The sequence below is a fragment of the Orbicella franksi genome, chromosome 7 (genome assembly GCF_964199315.1).
Source record: "Orbicella franksi chromosome 7, jaOrbFran1.1, whole genome shotgun sequence".
NCBI lineage: Eukaryota > Metazoa > Cnidaria > Anthozoa > Scleractinia > Merulinidae > Orbicella > Orbicella franksi.
Window position 1 is genome coordinate 5,562,701 of NC_138151.1, and position 18,237 is coordinate 5,580,937.

An 18,237-nucleotide genomic window follows, 5' to 3' on the forward strand; every position below is an offset into this window, starting at 1 on the left:
TTCAAAACGTTGTATGATTGTGATTTAAATGAAGCTATTGACGTTTATGATTTTACCACATAAATGTTCTATTGTCGTCGTAAAAGTTTTCAATACCTCAATTCGTCAAAGTTTCAGTTCGTGAAATCGCAAACATTAAGTGACTTCTGTTCCAAAATTTACGAAAAATCGCTAAATTAAAGTGCTGCTCAGTAAGGGTTTTACAAAATCGTTCAATTAACGTGACGCCAAAATTTCATGTAATAAGGTAGTTGATTGAAAGGGTCATGAAAATGGCCAAATTACACACATATATAATGGGGTTTCTGGGGCCGGTGCCCTCGTTATTTTCCTGAATCCCGCTCTTACAGTACGGAAACAATGGTAACAAAACACTCATTTGGGCTGCAATCAGCCAAGAAAACATGCAAATTCGAGGTTAAGCCATGCATGAAGTACGAACTGTTCTGTGCCGGCCGAGGGAGAGACCCTATTTTTATCCTAAAAAAAGGGAAAAGTGTTTTTTTATTGACTATACCAAGTTTAAATACCCCACTCAAGCGAACTGTGGTGAAAAAAGGACTATTGGTATTTACGCAAACTCTTGACTCAGACGCGAAGCAAACTTGCATTTGAAATACCCATTTGCGCTGACCTTATGAGTCAATTTTGATAGGGTGACTAGTAATGCAACGACCTACGTTTTCAAATCTATCCAGCCGTCTTTCGAAAAACCCGCTGGTGCGCCAATTCTGCCCAGAATTATTTTCTATTAAACAAATATGTGCTCTTCGTATAAGAAGCAGAATGGCTGCATCAAGCTTGTCATCTGACGTGCTGGAATTGTTCTATGGATAAATTTCGCAAGAAGAAAACAGAAGACAAAAGAGGCCTCGTGAGCCTGTAAGGGTCGTGAGAGAGTGAGACATCGATTTCTAATTGTTTAGAAATAATTATAGCCCCCACAGGCGTCCCAAACTCACGATTCGAGGAATCGATCAAATATTAATGATTTATGTACGCGTATCGAGTGAGACGTGACTGCCTTAAGTGCGCGGTGTTGTGTTACACATTGGGCCGTTGAGAATTTGAGCGCTCCACAAGGCATTGTATGGAATTTAAAATAACGAAGGGTAAAATCGCGCGATGAAATAAAATGTTACTTTTTTTGAATAAAATTAAGAAAAGATACTCACCTTGCCTGGTTTCTGTTGTCCATTTGGCCTATTTCGTCGTTTTTGGTGGGTTTTCAAGTGTTTGTCGCAGCTTTCTATCGATGAAATAAAGCAAAAGAAAAGCGAACAGAATGCAGCTTTCAAACACGCTTCATCCAGAAACCAGAGGCTCCGAAAAGCACAGAATCCAACACGTGACCTTCACGAAGGGGAGTACGGAAGGGGTGATGGGAAAAACTGTCGCTAACATTCCGACCCCTTAAACGAAAACAAAAAAAAGCGTTTACCGAGAATTCTACAGTTCAGTGTTTTAAGTGAAAGTCCAAACAATCTTATGATCAGTGATTCTGAATAAGACAATTCCGGTAAACAGTACGTGTAAGCGTTCACATCTCGTCACCTGAGGACTTTAACAAGCATAATTTGCTCACTGGCCTAGTCAGGATTGACTCGCTAATCTTCACTATAGGGCAGATTGGATTAGTCTATCTTTTCCAGGGAAAGTCTGAACGTACTATTCGACCCATAGGCCACCTTTTCCGGGGGTATTCTCTCCCATGATAAGGAGCACATCTCCATCCTGAAAATTCCTCCCTGGCTGCAACCACTCCTTGAGTAACTGCAAAATGGGTAGGTACTCGCGCATCCAGCGATTCCAAAACTGGTCAGATAAGAACTGGACATGTCTCCAACGCTTTCCATAGATATCGCTCTGGTCAAACTGACCGGGGGGAAGTTCAGGTCCTCCTCGAAGAGGTAGCAAATGATTTGGAGTCAACGGACTTTCATCATTAGGTTCATCTGATAAAACTGTCAACGCCCTTTCATTGATGATCGACTCCACCTCGCTGAACAGCGTTGAAAAGCGTTCATCATCTAAGGCCTGCTCTCTGACGATGACCTTCAGCACCTTCCTAACTGTCCTGATTTGCCGTTCCCATACGCCTCCCACGTGGGAGGCTGCTGGTGGGTTAAATTCTCTCTTGATTTCTCTCTGCAAAAGATGAGCTTTCATCTTGACGTCCTCGTGCCAGCTCCGCATCGCCTCACGCAATTCTCTTTCAACCGCAACAAAACTGCTACCTTTGTCCGACCTGACCTTCTCTGGTACGCCCCTCCTGGCACAAAATCTTACGAAGGCATTGATGAAAGAATCGGCTTCGAGACTGCCACGCTTCTCAATGTGAATGGCTTGCATAGTAAGACACGTGAATAAGCAACTGCACCGTTTCACTTGACTTCGGCCCCTCTTCACTGGCCAAAACAGTCTATACCCACATACGAAAACGATGGCTTGGAGGGTCTGGGGGTACTCAGTCGGATGAAAGATCTGTCATTTGTTGAACTCCTGGCTTCCTTACGCCTTCAGCACGCCACGCACTCCATTATTTACTCCTTTCCAGGATATCCACTCTGAAATTCGTGAGCCCGTCTTGCAACAAGTTCTGACACGTGATGATTCTTGGGCAAAATGATAGGGATGCCGAGCCATCTCGAGCAGCGGTGCGTTTTTCAGGCGGCCTCCTACTTGGAGAATCCCTTCTTCGTCGCTGAATGGTTTCAGGATGTAGATCGGGTTCTTCTTCACAACAGACTTTCCTGACTTACGAGCTTTCAATTCTTTGAAATATTTCTGCTGAACCAATCTGATAATAGCGGTCTCTGCAAGTTGCAACTCTGATGGGTCTAGAGAATCAGCTGTCACTAAAGGTAGCCTCTCTGAATTTCTAGACTTCGCTCTCAGCCAGGTCTTGCAGCGGAGTAGCCAGGCCATACCCTTTTCAGTCGATGCCAACAAAAGTAGTTCTCTATAAACTGGATGATGGGTCTTCCACTCTCTGTACGTCATCTGTTTCAGGCCTGCCGCATCTTCCCATATCCTCGACATCGCATTGCACATTGGCTACACTTCACTTCACTTGATTCTTCACTTCCTTATTACAACTTCAGCAGCAATCTCGGGTACGGCTGGATTAGCGGGCCATGTAGTCTCTTCTTGCCATACAAATTCCGGACCTTGCCACCAACGGACATTGGAGATCATTTCATGGCCGCTCAAATCTCTCGAGGCGTTGTCCGCAGGGTTCTCCTTAGCGCCAACCTTCCTCCATTGTCTTGACATTGACCCATCTGACAAACAGACAGACAAATGTTCGCCACAAATGTATGAAACCTCTTACTGCGACTGTAGATGTACTGAAGGACAATCATACAGTCAGTCCAGAATACTGAGTGTTAAATCTCCAACGTGACCTCACGCGACAACAATCGATCCATTCTCACAGCAATCACAGCGGCAGACAGTTGAAGTCTTGGTATGGTCATCTGCCTGATCGCGGACAACCGCGACTTCCCTAACAACAGGAAACAATGAAATTTTCCCTCTGCAATTACTGCACGGAGATAGGAAACAGAACCGTAGCTTGACAGAGAGGCATCACAAAAATGAGACTACTTTACCCCAAAGAAATGTACTTCGAAGACGACGGCTCACCTCTTCGGTCAAGTAATTGCAAAATATTGTAAACGAAGAAATGCATGCTGTAGATGTCACAAGATCCAGTATTTAAAAAAGAGACGTTGGAAATAAGTCGCCCTCGTTAAATAAATGTTTATTGATCGATCAATCGATCGATTGATTGATTGATTGATCGATTGATTGATTGGTTGGTTGGTTGGTTGGTTGGTTGGTTGGTTGGTTGGTTGGTTGGTTGGTTGGTTGGTTAATTGAAACGTTTCCATACTTGTATTATATAAAATATATCTTTTTTCTTCTTCTTTATTTGTAGGGTTTCAGCTGACCTTGGTGACCGGACATGGCCGCAGCCACAGATGCAGACGCAGGCTTGCGTTCAACAAATGGGAAGGATAATTTCCACCGGTTGACAAGACTTTTGATGTGTGGAGGTGTCAGGCTTTTAAAAGAAAAGTTTGATTCTTTTCACTCGCCCACCGATCTTCCATTGAGGCTAGTTGATCCTGCTATAGTTAATCAGTTAAAGGGAGCAAAACTTTCTAAACCCGAGTGGGATTGCCTCTACCCTTCCCCTGGTACGTTTGGCAAGTCCACCGATTTCGACGTCACGTTAACATTCAGATTGTTAAGAACAATATGCAACCTTACAGAGCCTCTAACTGGGTGGAACAATCTGCCAAACAGTACAGACCACAGTCTTGAAGCAGAGTTAGTGCGGATAAAATACTACCGCAATTCTGTTTATGGTCACAACCAGACAATGGAAGTGACCAACGAGGAGTTCTTAAATCTTTGGAATGAAATCAGCCAAGCCCTTTTACGAATTGCTGGATCTATAAGTAACGAAAAGAGAGATGAATGGAAAAAGGCCATTGATGAGTTACTTAATGGTCGTCTAACAACAGAGGAACAAAGATACGTGGATGAGCTTCACCAATGGTACAAGAACGATATGGATGTCAAGGATGCAGTAGAACAACTAGGAGAAGAGCTCCACCGGGTTAACGCAGATGTCAGAGATCAACTCCAACAGCTTAACGAAAGAATAGGTGAGCTTAAAAAATGACGGATTTCGAGAAACTAAATTTCACAAGTTTCTGTTTCGTGTATACATGTACGTGGCAATTTCAAAAATAGTATTCCCTATTTCTAGCTTGCTTTCATCCACCGCATTTAGTCTACGGTCCAATCAGTCTTTAACCCAAAAGTTCACGGACGGACCAAGAAGGTGTATTAATCATCGTGTTCATAGAGTGCGACCTTTGCAAATGTAGCGCAGTTGCCAACCAATATCATAAAAATAGGTACGCAATGTGTACGTATGATTAACTCGAATTTAAAATATGATAAACTCATCAATTCGCTGTAGTCCCTTCGTTGCGCCCAAAATGTTGGCAGCGTTTACAATCCTAGCGTTGAATGTTGACTTAAATGAACCGCTAACATTTGCATGACATGGAATTACCCTTTTTCCTAGCCACAACTCTTTTTAAAGGGTAAACCTACACTCACCTAGTTTTTTCCTAGAGCAGAAGCCTCTTAAGAAAAAAAGATAATTTTAACGGAAAACGTTCTCAAAGCATATATGCTATCAAATAAAAAACTAAATCACCCTTTACCCTTTTGCCAACTAGTCGTGTATGTCTATATCAGATTTCAGGTTTTCGGTCACTACTTTTTCCCACTGTCTTTTCACTCCAGCTTTGCCTATACCCGTTAAAGGTTATTTTCCAAACTCTTTGCCGTTAAAAATAAACAATATCAGAGAATCATATTTAGAAGATCCATTTCAGTTTTAAGAAAACAAATCAGTATTCTATCACAGCTACCAAAACCTGATATCAGATTGCAATAAAAGCCTGACGCAATATCATATTGACCACGAAAACTTCCCAAAGGAAGGGACGTCTTTGTAGTAGCAATCGCCACTGGTTTGCGCCACACCGAGCCACAATAAAATATGCCATTGAAAAAGTGCAATGAAAGAAGCTGAAAGATCTGAAACCAAAAATCATAACAGAAGTCTCCATTTTTAAGTGTAACACTGGCTGTTACGTAACGTCGTAGAAATGTCAAACGTTCTGTCGCCACCCATCCCAGAACAAAAGAACAGAAGAACAAAAGTTTCCTTCTTAGCAGAAAACTAATATTTCAAAGTACACAAAAAAAACGTTTACAGTTTCTCCTGCATAGTAGCTATGCCGCATGGGCGAGTAACCACGATAACGTGACATTTACCGGTAGTCTGGTCTGAGTATCTCAAAGAGGTTTGCTATTTATATCCAGGGTTGTTATTTAATTGTCTTTTTTGCTTTCAGATCATGCGACAGCTCTTATTTCCATCGTCGTGGAACGATTTTCACAAGGTGGACAGCCTATAGCCTTGAGTCATTCACATATGGTTGCTGCGTCGCCAGCAGCAGCCGCTTCTGCAGGTACATGTACCGTCACAGTGCCTATAGACGAAGAGCAACCACAGTTTGAAGGTGCTGAGGGGACATCTAGAGTAAATCTTGAAGGAGATCACCAGTATCCTCCAACAGAGTCTTACATCTGGAGAGTAATTCTCTCGCCTGCCTATAACCTGCTTCAGAGTCTTGTAGAGTACTTGAAAGTTCAGCTTGGTGTCAGTGTTGTCAGCCACAAAGAAGGAAGTTTGTTGATAAAGGTGACATGCAGTTCATTGCAAATCCTTGAAGGTCTGTGGGACGATTATAGCAGCGGCAATCTCAGTAAAGTGGTCGAGCGAACACTTGTAACACCGGATGTGTTAGAGAAACTCGCGCTTAGCGAGCTGAAACTAAAAACCACAATTACAAAGGAAGAGTACGACAAATGCAAAGAGTTTTTTTTGACGGGAGATAAGGTGAGACCTACTTAATAGTTAAATCACTATTAACTGACACCTTTGTTATTCAGTACATATACATTGCCTGCATACGGCAGCTGCATATCATTGGCTCGACAAATGTCAGTCAAAATAATGAAAATTAACAATCAGTACACACAATACAGACCAGCAGAAGGAAAATTTAAGACTGAGGTAAATAATTTACTGGACTTTTTAACATTGATAAACATTGATAATAATATAAACCAAGAGATTCTCTCACAATATTAGTTTTCAGAAAGGTCCTGGGAGAAAATAAAACAAAAATAAACAGAAAAATGAATCTTAAGAAATAAAGAGTAAATAAAAAAAGTAACTTTGACTTATGCATTAGGAACTTTAGCTTACTAGTAAAGACAGAAAAAAAAGCTTTTTTATTTCCCTTTCTTCCAAATTAAATAGCGGTCTTGTCAATTTCACTGAAAGTATGAGCTCCTGTCTAAGGTAGACCCCTTCGTCAACTTCTATTTTTTTAAAATTGAACGTTTTATTTGAAGTTGATGAATGTAGTTTGATTTTTCTCTCTATTTTTTCGCTTGCTTTTGAGACATCACTTTCAAATAAAGCGACCAGTAAACCGAAAAACGTTGATGGAATTGAAGATATCATGGAAATGGTTGAATTGATGATTTCGCTAGACGTTTTAGCTAAAGGATGTCAAACGCTTGACGAGATGAGGGTGCTAGTGAAAGAAAAAATGGCAAGGCATAATAATTGGAGGATGGTAAATGAGGTGAGACTATTTTATGTTGCACAGCCGGAAGTGGTTACCAAATGATGCCATGCTACTACTTACCTAGGGTACTTACCATTTACATGGGAAAACCGGAAATTCCAGTTGGAAAATCAAATGGTTCGCGCCATTCCATTTGGAAAGCTTCAGAAAATATGGGCTGTGATTTGAGGTGATGCTATTTTTCTGCTCTTTTAAGTCTCTCTAGCTGATGTGAATACACTTTATAGCGATTCCCTCGATCCCCCGTAACGTCACATTTAATTGTTTAATGTTTATGCCTGAAATTTCCAACCGGATGGTTCTTGTAAATGGTAAGCACCCCTAGTCAACATGATTCGTCCACCCAACTCATGGTATTCAGGGATGCCAGAGTGCTTGCTGGTCTGACGGGCCACTAGGCTCAAATGCATCAGCTACATAATACTTTACCTGTCATAGGTAAAGTCTGCATTCAGCCCAGCTTCTGTATAATTTATAGACACTGCAAAACGGCCTTCTGAATGGACTTACGTCCTTTCTCTCTTTACGTCCTTATTGTACTTGTTACAATCTACATACGACACATACATAATCAGGCAAGCCGTTTTCAGAACAGGTTCTCCACTCGGAGCAGAGGTCAACTGAAGCAGGTTAAATTTTTCTGTATTCAAGAAGGCGCAACTTAGCGGGACGGGTACTTCCAGTCAACAATGGAAATTCATTGCAAAGAAAAGTTCGCAGCAAAGTCTATAATACTTAATTGAGTAACCTACAGAAGGTTCTAACAAATTCTGATCGATTTGTGTCAAGAAAGCATTTGAAGTGTGATGAGAAATATTATCCCCTCATTTTAATAACGAGACTAACCCGGGATTAAATTGAATAATTATGTAGTAAGTACCGAAAATTATTTCTTAACATCTTTCTTCGTAGTCGATACTTCGTGTAGTTTAATAATTAGGCGCATAAAAAAGTAACAAGACTGTCCAAGCTATATAGCGAACCTATTACCTAGAAATGCAGATACCAGGACTGTCACCAGGCTAGCCGCTATGGAATGTATAATTTGGTATGTCCATGTTATAAAAGGGAAACTGAAGGGGGAGGGGTTAATTTTGAAGTTCGTGGGGTTAAGCTTTGGAATGCGATTTCACTCGATCTACGAAAGAAAGACACCGTTAACATCTTTAAAACTGCTCTTAAAAATATTTAAAGCCTAGTTTCAACGTGTATAAATGTCTTTTTTATCCTAAAATTTTAATTTATATACTTTTTTCTTATTTTCTAGTATTTTTAAATTTTTAAATTTGCTGTATTTATCTTAGTATTATTAATATTTTAAATTTAGATTGAGGGCCACTGGCTCATCAGTTTTTACTGTCATGTGCTACCCACGAAAAATGAAGTTGTTGCTTGCTTGCTTGCTTGCTTGCTTGCTTGCTTGCTTGCTTACTTACATAGCACCGTTAAATCTTGCTGTCTTACTTTTATCAGCCCTTTTCGGCTTTAACGGAGGCTAAGAAGGAAGACGAGGCCAAAAGAGCAACTCTGTTAAATTTCTACAAGGATACTGAGGCTTGTTTGAACAACCTGGATGATAAGGTCAGATCTATCTTAGAGCTGATTACAGGAAAACTGAAAGACAAAATTGCTTTGCACAAACACAGCCTGGAAAAGAAGGAATACATTGTACTCGTTGCAGGTAGATTATGAATAACTGAAAATAACATTTGAAGCCCCGTAACTGATATAGTTAGTTAACTGTAGCTGAAACCAGACGATGATGTAATGGGCATGCGCACTAAATCACCTCACATGAAGGGATAGCATACAAGTGAATATATGAAATATCATATTTGAACTGCGGAAAATGATCTGAAGTCATGATTGATCATCGCAGTTACAACAACTTAAGCAGTTTTAGAAATTAGGCCTGAAAAAAAATTCAGGCTTGAACGAGATTCGAACAGACCATGACCTCTGCGATACCGGTGCAGTCCTGTACCAACTGAGCTATCAAGCCAACTGGGAGCTGGTCACGTTGGAAATTATCACCGGTATCACAGAGGTCATGGGTACGAGTCGCGCTCAAGCCTGAATTATTTTCAGGCTTGACATCACAACTGCTTAAGTTGTGTATAACTGCGATGATGAATCATGTCTTCACTGAGAATAGCCTTGACAGTTTTACATCCTTCCTCATTACGCCATGAAACGTATAAATCCTCTACCTATACATGGATGTCTTCCGATGAATTTTATTTCAATTCCACGATTTGTTTTCTCTCTCACTCAAACCGGTCGGTTTTCGTCACCTGTTTGGTAAGTTAAGCTCGGACTTCATGAACGTCTTACAGTTAAAAACGTGCAAACTTAAACGTCGCTCGGAGTTAGTTGAAGAATAGCCAAAACTTGGTGATTTGACCTTCAACATCATGTGTGAGAAAATAACCTAGTGGAAACATAGGCTTACCATGCTCAGGTTTGCGTGATGAACTTTGCTTTGGAAAGGCTTGTTGTCTATAAAACAAGCCTTTCCACAGGCGATGTTTAGCGCTTTCAAATTGAGACTGATTAAAACGAAAGTGAGCAAATAAAGGGGCACAGTTATATATAAGTCCCGAATTATATTGCAAAGTGGTATAGATCTTTTTAATTCGGCTGGATCTGTTCACTAACTAAGACTTATTCTCACGGTGAGACAAGTTCTGGAAAAAGCACCTTGCTGAATTTGATTCTTGGAGAGGAAATTCTTCCTCACTCTGTTCTCAGCACAACTTCTACTATTTGTGAGCTAAAATACGGAGCAACGCCCAAATTAGTGGCGCACTTGAAAGAGGAAAATCCACAAACAGGACTTGCTGAAAAGACTGTGTGGCTTGGTCAGCCAATGAAGGCCTCTCAACAAAGCTATCTTGAACAAATCTCTTCCTTTGTGCACCAAAAGAGTGAACGGGAGAAAGGGTCGGATTACGAAAAGATAGAAGTCTTTTGGCCCCACAGCTTGCTAGAGGTTAGTGATAAGTAAACGCTCCAGTGAAGCGGGGGGGGGGGGAACTTCCAAATAAAAAGCACGGGGGTGCTCGTTCTACCTATTAGGGGTTAAAAAAGTGGTTTTGGTACCCTTTAGAGTGTTCAGACTCAAAGGGTTCACAGCGGATGCTTTTGCGGTACTATTTTAGTGTATTTTGCCGAACAAGAAAATGACAGGAGATTATGTGTTGCTTTAGAATTGGTACTCTTTAGGGATGAAAACAATTCAAGCCACACCCACAAAACAGGATCTTGGTACCTCTTCAGGGTTGGTTTCAAAATTTCCGACGAGCATCCCCGTCCTTTTCATATGAGAGTCTTCCCTCCCCCGGGACACGCCCCACTGGAATTACCTTCGGGAGGTAAGTTTTGGTTGTACAATTTAATTTCGACATGAATTCTATTTTGAAGAAGTAAGCCCTATACGTCCCGTAAAATGCATATCTTTTCTCGAACCTAATGTACAGTAAGCTGCATATTGTAAACTAACTGATTATCTAACTACACTATTCACTAGAGCTGAAAGTGTATGCATAACTGTGGCAGAGCCTTTACCAACTGATACTTCGTCCCGACTCAGTCAATATTAAGCAATTAGATTATGAGCTCGAGATTTCTATCATGATCGAGAGCGAATAATCTAATTGTTTTAGGATAAATCTACTAGTAGTTCAAAACTTTATCTAAATCTTCTTCACAGACACTTCGAAAACGCCAAGAAGCAGCCGTCATTTTGTCAACAAGGGCATACTGCTACGCTACTCACTGTCTATCACAGAATAGATAGTGAGTAGCGTAGCCAATCAGAGAACGGCATTCGTGATAGAACGCTAGTACTAATATCGTAAAGACATGTTTTACTTAAGCAATAGGAAACTCTTTCTATGGGTTTACAGGCGCAATAAACCCACGCGGGATGTTGGAAGAAAACGAGAAAAGTTTGTACATCACGAGCCGTTAGGTCGTTAGGAGTTCTAAAGTCTTACTGATTTGAAACCCTTTTGCTTTCCCCTAAACAATTACACTTGAGTCGCTTTGTTGAAGTTGTCAGTTTTCGCCGCAAACCTCACTTCTGAAACATAACAAAACGGTCTTTGTACTGCCAGGCGAGTTTTGAAGTTTTCTTTGTAATAGTAAGGACAGCCATTTTGTAGACTGCTAAAATTTCTTCCTCTGTTACGGTTGGAGACCGAGATAGTCAGGAAATCATTTTATGCTTTAAAAGTGAACTGGATAAAATTATTATTCGACGCTCGTATGTGGTGATGTGTTTACAAAGTACGGAGATTTCCTGGTCGGGCTTTGATTTCTGTCAGGAAAATTCCGATTTTTTTTTTAACTAGCTTATGTGCTTGACTGATAAACATTTTTTTAATATTCCCACTCTTATCATCTGTAATACCTGCATCATTTCAGACAAACCATGTCTCACAATTCCCTGCATTCCAACCCTTTTAACTTTTTTTTAGCAAGGAATCGTTTTAGTGGACAGTCCTGGTATTGGTGAGTCACAGATTATGGACGACATGGTCAAAGAGTACCTCCCAGAGGCTTTTGCTTTCATCTACGTGATTAACAGCACGAACGCTGGAGGAATTCAGCCAGACAGGGTATGTAACATAAACATAACAACGAGGCGACCAGACCTCAAGTCCAGCCCTGACCAAGAAAAGCACTTTCCAACACTTTACCTTGATCGACAAAACCTGTCTGTCAGTTGATAATTGAATAGTTATACTCCCTCCGTAGAAATTTCTTTAAGCCTTGGGTAAAGAGTACCGTTACATGCTGATCATAGTGCAATGATAAAAACGGGGATAGCCAAGCTCGAGTATTGTCATGAAAAAATTAGTATAATTTATTTGCCGATCATCTGCCGTTTGCTTGATACGTATCATTATTAGGAGAAAAGAATACGCAGAAACCACACTTATAATACAATGAGAATCTTTAACCAGGATAAGACATACCTTAAAAACTAAGCCTCCGAGTTGAACTGAGCCAAGCAAGGTCACAGAGAAGACTTAAGAACTCTATTTGCAAAGAAATGTTTTCCTTTGTTCTATTTGTCTTTAGGTAGAAAGACTGCTGGAGCTCACTAAAAAGATATCTCTTGACCAACAAACGGAATTCTCACCCACTCGTGCTCTGTTTGTGTGCAATAAGTGGGACTGTATTGCGCCTACAGAGGCCGATGCTGTTAAGAATCACATCATTAAGAAACTCAAACGGTGCTGGCCCAGTTTAAACCCAGATTCCCAGATCATTCACATGTCATCGAGGATTGCCATGCATGCGCAGGGATATGGATTCATCACCGAAGAATTTGTCAGCCTGATGAGTGGTATCAAATCCATGGTTTTGAAGAGTATTGAAGCAAGGCTGCACACGCAGTGGAGGTAAATTGTTTTAGAAAGGTGTAACGTTATATTAAGAGTGTGTCCATGAGAAAACCAGGCAGGAGGTGATACAGCAAACTTGGCACACGTGTTGGGTTTGGCGAGTAAATGATTATGGCAAAAACTTAGGGCAAAATATTTTATTCCCTTCACGTTAAGGAGACCCCCTCCAAAAATGGCCGTTTGTCACTAATTTATTCATATATAAGTAGCTGTCTTTGATTTAATATTTCTACAACAAGAAAGGCCATGTGAAAACGAAATCCACTGGATCATGCTCTACTAATATCAGTCTCAAAGCACAGATATTCATTTGAACCAGACAATTCGATTTCTCTCCGTGGCTCCGTCTTAAGGAAGGTGCATATTTCGTAGTGTTGTGAATAGCCTTTAATTGATGGCAAATATATGCACTAGGCAACGGCAAATACACATTATTCTAACAAGAATAGCGAGAGTAATCAGTAAAGGTCTGAAAAAAGCCATAAAATGTTTGGGACTTCAATATTTTTTTCTGTGCTGGGAAACTGTTTACATAGGACTTTACGATTTTTGGCCATTTCATGAACATCCACTAAAACTCAAAAGCCACTTTTTGTCTTAGCCTAGCTCGAAATCAACAAGAAATATCTACCTAAGTATTTTCCTATCGATTCCCAGTATAAATTATAAATTATAAAGTTCCAGTATAAATTCGGCGAAAAGAAGCACTTGAGACATTTCTTTCAAATATTTTCAGAACTACATTTTGTGGCATTCTGATGGAGATTCAACGCATAAGTTCTCTAAACTTAGGTTTTCAGGCGTAAAACAGAGTGGAAACAAGAAATAAATACTACATACATGTCACTTAGACGCGATTTTGCGCTCTCGTTGGATCTTGGATTGCGAAATGTCCGGTTTTGTGTCATCTGATCCGTTGCTTCGACCCATCCCGCTTTCGTCATCGGAGATATCGGCATTTGTCGAGAAAGCTACTCAAAAGGCCGTTTCCCGTTCCTCACGAGAAGATATGAACCCAATTAATTGACCTCGCTCCCAATGTGTGGCTTCATAGCTCAGTTGGTAGAGCATTGCACCGGTATCACGGAGGTCACGGGTTCGAATCCCGTTGAATCCCTGTTTTTTTTTTTTTTCAGGCATCTTCGTTCCAATTGCTTAAATTGGAAAATTTACTGCGATGAAATCTTTCTCTTTTTCAGATGGCTTGACTACCTCCTTTCACGAATAGCTTATGTCACGAGAGCTTTCATTCGTAATTCTCACTGTGATCGCACAAAAGTTACTGAGAGATTGAAGCTTATCACGGAACGCCTCGCGATGATTGAAAAACAACAAGGTTCAGTTGCCAAGGAGCTGCAAGATTATCTGGAGAACAAGATTGACAACGCTGTCAGTTTACTGTCCAAGAACCTCAAGTCTCCTGATGTTGTTGGGCAATTTACTTCATGGACGTTGGATGATGTTCCAGACGCTGAGGAAAGTTGGGTGATGACCAACCATTACATTCAAAAGGCATTCAGGAAGCGACTCCAGGACGTGATCGCCTCGTGGGAAGAAGACCACCATGTTTTTGCCGATGCTCGCACTTCTCTGGTCAAGTACTTTCAACAGCGATTTAGCTATGTTGAGGGACAACTTCGATATCTGGAGAGCTCTGTCGTAGACTTCGTAGCAGATGAAGCAGCTATTTCAGAAACTGGTTTCCAGTCTCCTGACAACTTTACCGTGGCCGAAAAAGTTATCGTTGGCGTCACAAGCCCATTTTGGGTTCCAATCGGCCTGGTTGCCTTGATAGTCAGTGCTCCTATAGTTGGTGCGAAAGCCCTCATGAAGAAGCGGGAAAATTGGAAAAAGATGAAAAAGTACCAAGAAGACAAATGTGGCTTTCTGGCAAAGGCCTCCAAAGAATTCCTACGTGAGGCAACTGAAGATAGGTCTCTGCGGTCGTACGTGATGGAACAACTTAAAGAGTGTCAAGTGTGTCTCAGGCAAGTTGTAGCTCGTATCCCTGAGCTCATCGAGGCTGACAAATTGCTCTGTCAACAGCTGAGAGATGAGATCCGCTTACAGAAAGAAATAGAATATTTCTACAAACCTTTGTACCAAAGGAGTTTAGATCTAAGGAGTAACATGGCTTTGTTCGACATCCAGGAAGTACGCACCATTGATATCAGTTGCGACGATTTGGAATGGAAGGACGATAGAAGTTCCCTCCTGGGAAGAGGCAAATTTGCCTCTGTCTATCGTGGAAAGCTGAAGGTGCAGAATGGAGAGCAACCCGTGGCTTTGAAAGTCAAGCAAGATAAGCTAAACAGCTCCAACGCAAATGCCTTCCTAGCTGAAACAGAGACATTAAGGTATGTTTTCACTTTTAACGATATTACTCTTCTTGTCCAATTAATCATTCCACGGGCTCGTATTTGGGTTGCACAAGTGATAACACTTGGGACGACTTTTATTTACTGTTTGTAAAGAACAACCTTTTCTGATACGGAAAGGTATGTAAACTGCATTATAAGTCACAATTATTGTTGACGTTTACTTAAAATCTTTTTTTTTTTCGTAAGAGCATCAGTGGGAAATCAAAATCTCTTACTGCTAGATATAGCAACCAATTTACGGGATTTACTTCAGGAAACTAAACATATTTTGATGTATGTAACTGATGCTTTTTTAAAGTGGGGAGTGACGACTAAACGGCAACAGAATATTCTTTGAAAGAAGCCTTTTATTCCATATGGCTTTACTAACTACAAGCTACACTATTTTTTTGCGTTCAAGCTTTATTCATGGGTAGCTGATTCAGTCTTTTATAGCGCAGAGTAACAATCTCTTAAGTTCTAAAAAATTATCTATAATATAACTAAATTAGTCAACAAGCTTAACAGAAATCGACGTAAAAGATGTATTGCCAAACTCTAGCTTATCACAGCCGGTCACAGGACCAATTTCAATCTTAGATGTACGTTTGATCATCATGAGGAACTTGTACTAGACAACATCTAGCGAAAATAAATTGTGCATATATAAACTCTTAGCGATAAAAATAAATAATAGTCATAAACAGATCAGTGGTTATTATAAAGTACTCTTGTAAGTTTAGCTTTCGGGTTGGTGGGAGCATAATATTGCATTTTGTTGTTTCTACATTTCCACTGTACTAACATCCCTGAAAACATTTTGTTTCTAACTTTTGCAAGCCAATCTTTTCGGAGAGGCAAAGAGTAAAGGTTTATTTTTGTCTCAGTTGATTGGAATGTTTACTTTATTATCAAAGATTCGGACTATGTACTTATGACCGCTCTTTACTGTCATAAAGGCTACTATTTATACATCGTTCCTCTTTTCGTAGGAATCTGCCTGATTATCCCTTCATTCAAAAGTTTTATGGTGCGGCACTGCTTAAGGAAGGGAAAGAAGTGAGGGGGATCCTGGTGCTGGAACTTTGCAAAGAAAACTTGAGGAGACACATTTTCCTGAATCCTGAAAACATATGTGGGGTATCCACAGACCCTGCTACAAGGACCAAAGTAATCCGATGGGCGGGAAACATAGCTAATGCTTTAGAATTCCTACACGAACAAGGAATTTTTCACATGAACCTCAAACTGGAAAACGTGCTGGTAATTGCAAGTCTAGCTTGTTTTGTTACTGATATGTTCAGTCAAGCTAATGTTCATTTGACCTTTCAGGGACTCTATACCACTCTTGGAGATTCTTGTTCACAGCTAACACTTTAAGAGAGGATGAAGGGTGAGAGATTAAATCCACCATATAGGCCCTTTTCTCAAGTTATTTTAGACATTGTGACTAGTGTCCCATCACAGGATTGGTTTTTTCTAGACCGTCCTAGGATTTCCAACCGAGTGCGATCTAAAAATAAGGGGATTACCTTGGGAATAAGGCCTGTATGAGGGATTAACTCTCTTCCTTTAACGTAGTAGTTTATATAGCCCAATAGGAAACCCTCTTAAAAACCATTCCGTTGCAATCCCAACCCCTCGTCCGACAAACCCTTTAAAGGTGGCTCAAAACAGTTTCCATCACTTTGATTTTGATGGGTCATCATAACCATTCTTCATCACTTGATGCTACAATCATGGTATCAAAATACTGCACAATCATTGGTCAACACGTTGCTATTATTTTCATGACACAACAGGTTACCATAGCAACACTATGACCTGCTATAAACACCCTTAATTACAGCTTTATGGGCTTATAATTCAAAAACGGCATGGTGAATTTTTTTATATTATCAAATTTTGATAAGACGCAACTTTTCGCAAAGTTAACAAAAAATTCTGTACGTAGGGCTCATGGCCACCTTAAATTTTCAAAACTTTAAGGTGGCTCTGAACCCTATGTACAGATTCTGAGATGAGGTATTGAGATAACAGTATTATGTGATTCGAAAACAATCAGTTTATATCTTATTATTACAGTTATCACCCGAAGATGTTGTGAAGGTGGCTGATGTTGGTGTTGTTGGTGTTGGCGTTTCTGTTGCTTACACCGCACCGGAAGTGATTACATCCAGTGTGTATGATCGTGGCCACGCCGATATATACAGCTTTGGCATCACAATGTGGGAGATGTGGTACGGTAAGAGAGCCTTTTTCGACGTAAAAGATCTGGATGCCTCTGAAGTGGCTAAAGGAAAGAGACCCTTGCATGTTGAAGACAACATAAGGCCTCCAATTGGTTGGCAACACCTGATGGAACGGTGCTGGGATGGAAACGCAGAAACACGGCCAACCGCTGCAATGTGTCACAATGAGTTAACTTTTCTCTACCGAGAAGCAGTGACATCTATTTGAAACAATGTTAGCAATAACTTATTGCAGCTTTTTTGACATTTTGTCTGTTTAAACAACGTCTTCATGAGCAGTATCTTATGTTAGAGTAGCGTATTTTTTTTTTGTTTCGTTTCTTTTTTCTTTTTTCTTTTTTCTTTTTGCTTTTTTCTTTTTTCTTTTTTTTTTTTCTTTTTGTTTTTTGTTTTTTGTTTTTTGTCTTGTTTTCGTTTCGGGTCACTACCTGTCGGATTTTCATGACTTTCATGGTTTTCAAACCCGACTGTCAGGTGGGGATACTGAAACACGAGGTCTGATCAGAAATTATTGAGTTTTAAATAGAAGTAAATTAGAAAGTATTTGCTAAAATGTTTAAACCAAGCTTGCTCCTCAATCTACCCATGCTCAAATGCTTTTTTTTCTTGTTATATACACGCCACGTAGTTTGAAATTGGAGTGGCAGGCTATTCCAGATTTCGCCCGCACCTAAATTGTTCGGAACTGGCTGAGAGACAAAAACAACAGCAACAATCTTTACTTACGTTGTTTATTGCCTTTAAAATTAAATAATCAGTTAATTCTGAGAAATAAAATTAGAGTATGCCTAGGATAACCATGGGGATTACCTGACCAGGCAGCCAGTTGATATAACGGCAATAACAGTCTTTTCTGAAATGGCACGAAGACAGTATGAATTATTTGGGACAGCAACTAGGCTGAGCACTTTTTGTGTTTTAACTATCACCAAGCGTGTGTCAGAATATGTCTTGT

At 40.3% G+C, this 18,237-nt stretch overlaps 1 protein-coding gene across 1 annotated transcript in view; it reads left to right on the plus strand.

Moving 5' to 3' along the window:
* The window catches only part of LOC145493945 (uncharacterized), an 18,925-nt gene extending 1,338 nt beyond the window's left edge, over positions 1-17,587 (plus strand). Inside the window, exons 2-12 of the mRNA XM_081473440.1 lie at positions 3,944-4,679; positions 5,949-6,496; positions 7,068-7,253; positions 8,730-8,937; positions 9,779-9,783; positions 9,937-10,248; positions 11,738-11,878; positions 12,345-12,667; positions 13,870-15,027; positions 16,023-16,293; positions 17,116-17,587. Of these exons, the coding sequence (XP_081329566.1) occupies positions 3,971-4,679; positions 5,949-6,496; positions 7,068-7,253; positions 8,730-8,937; positions 9,779-9,783; positions 9,937-10,248; positions 11,738-11,878; positions 12,345-12,667; positions 13,870-15,027; positions 16,023-16,293; positions 17,116-17,490 (4,236 nt within the window). The 5' untranslated portion in view covers positions 3,944-3,970 and the 3' untranslated portion in view covers positions 17,491-17,587. The remainder of the gene's footprint in view (positions 1-3,943; positions 4,680-5,948; positions 6,497-7,067; positions 7,254-8,729; positions 8,938-9,778; positions 9,784-9,936; positions 10,249-11,737; positions 11,879-12,344; positions 12,668-13,869; positions 15,028-16,022; positions 16,294-17,115) is intronic.
* Positions 17,588-18,237: the final 650 nt, after the last annotated feature.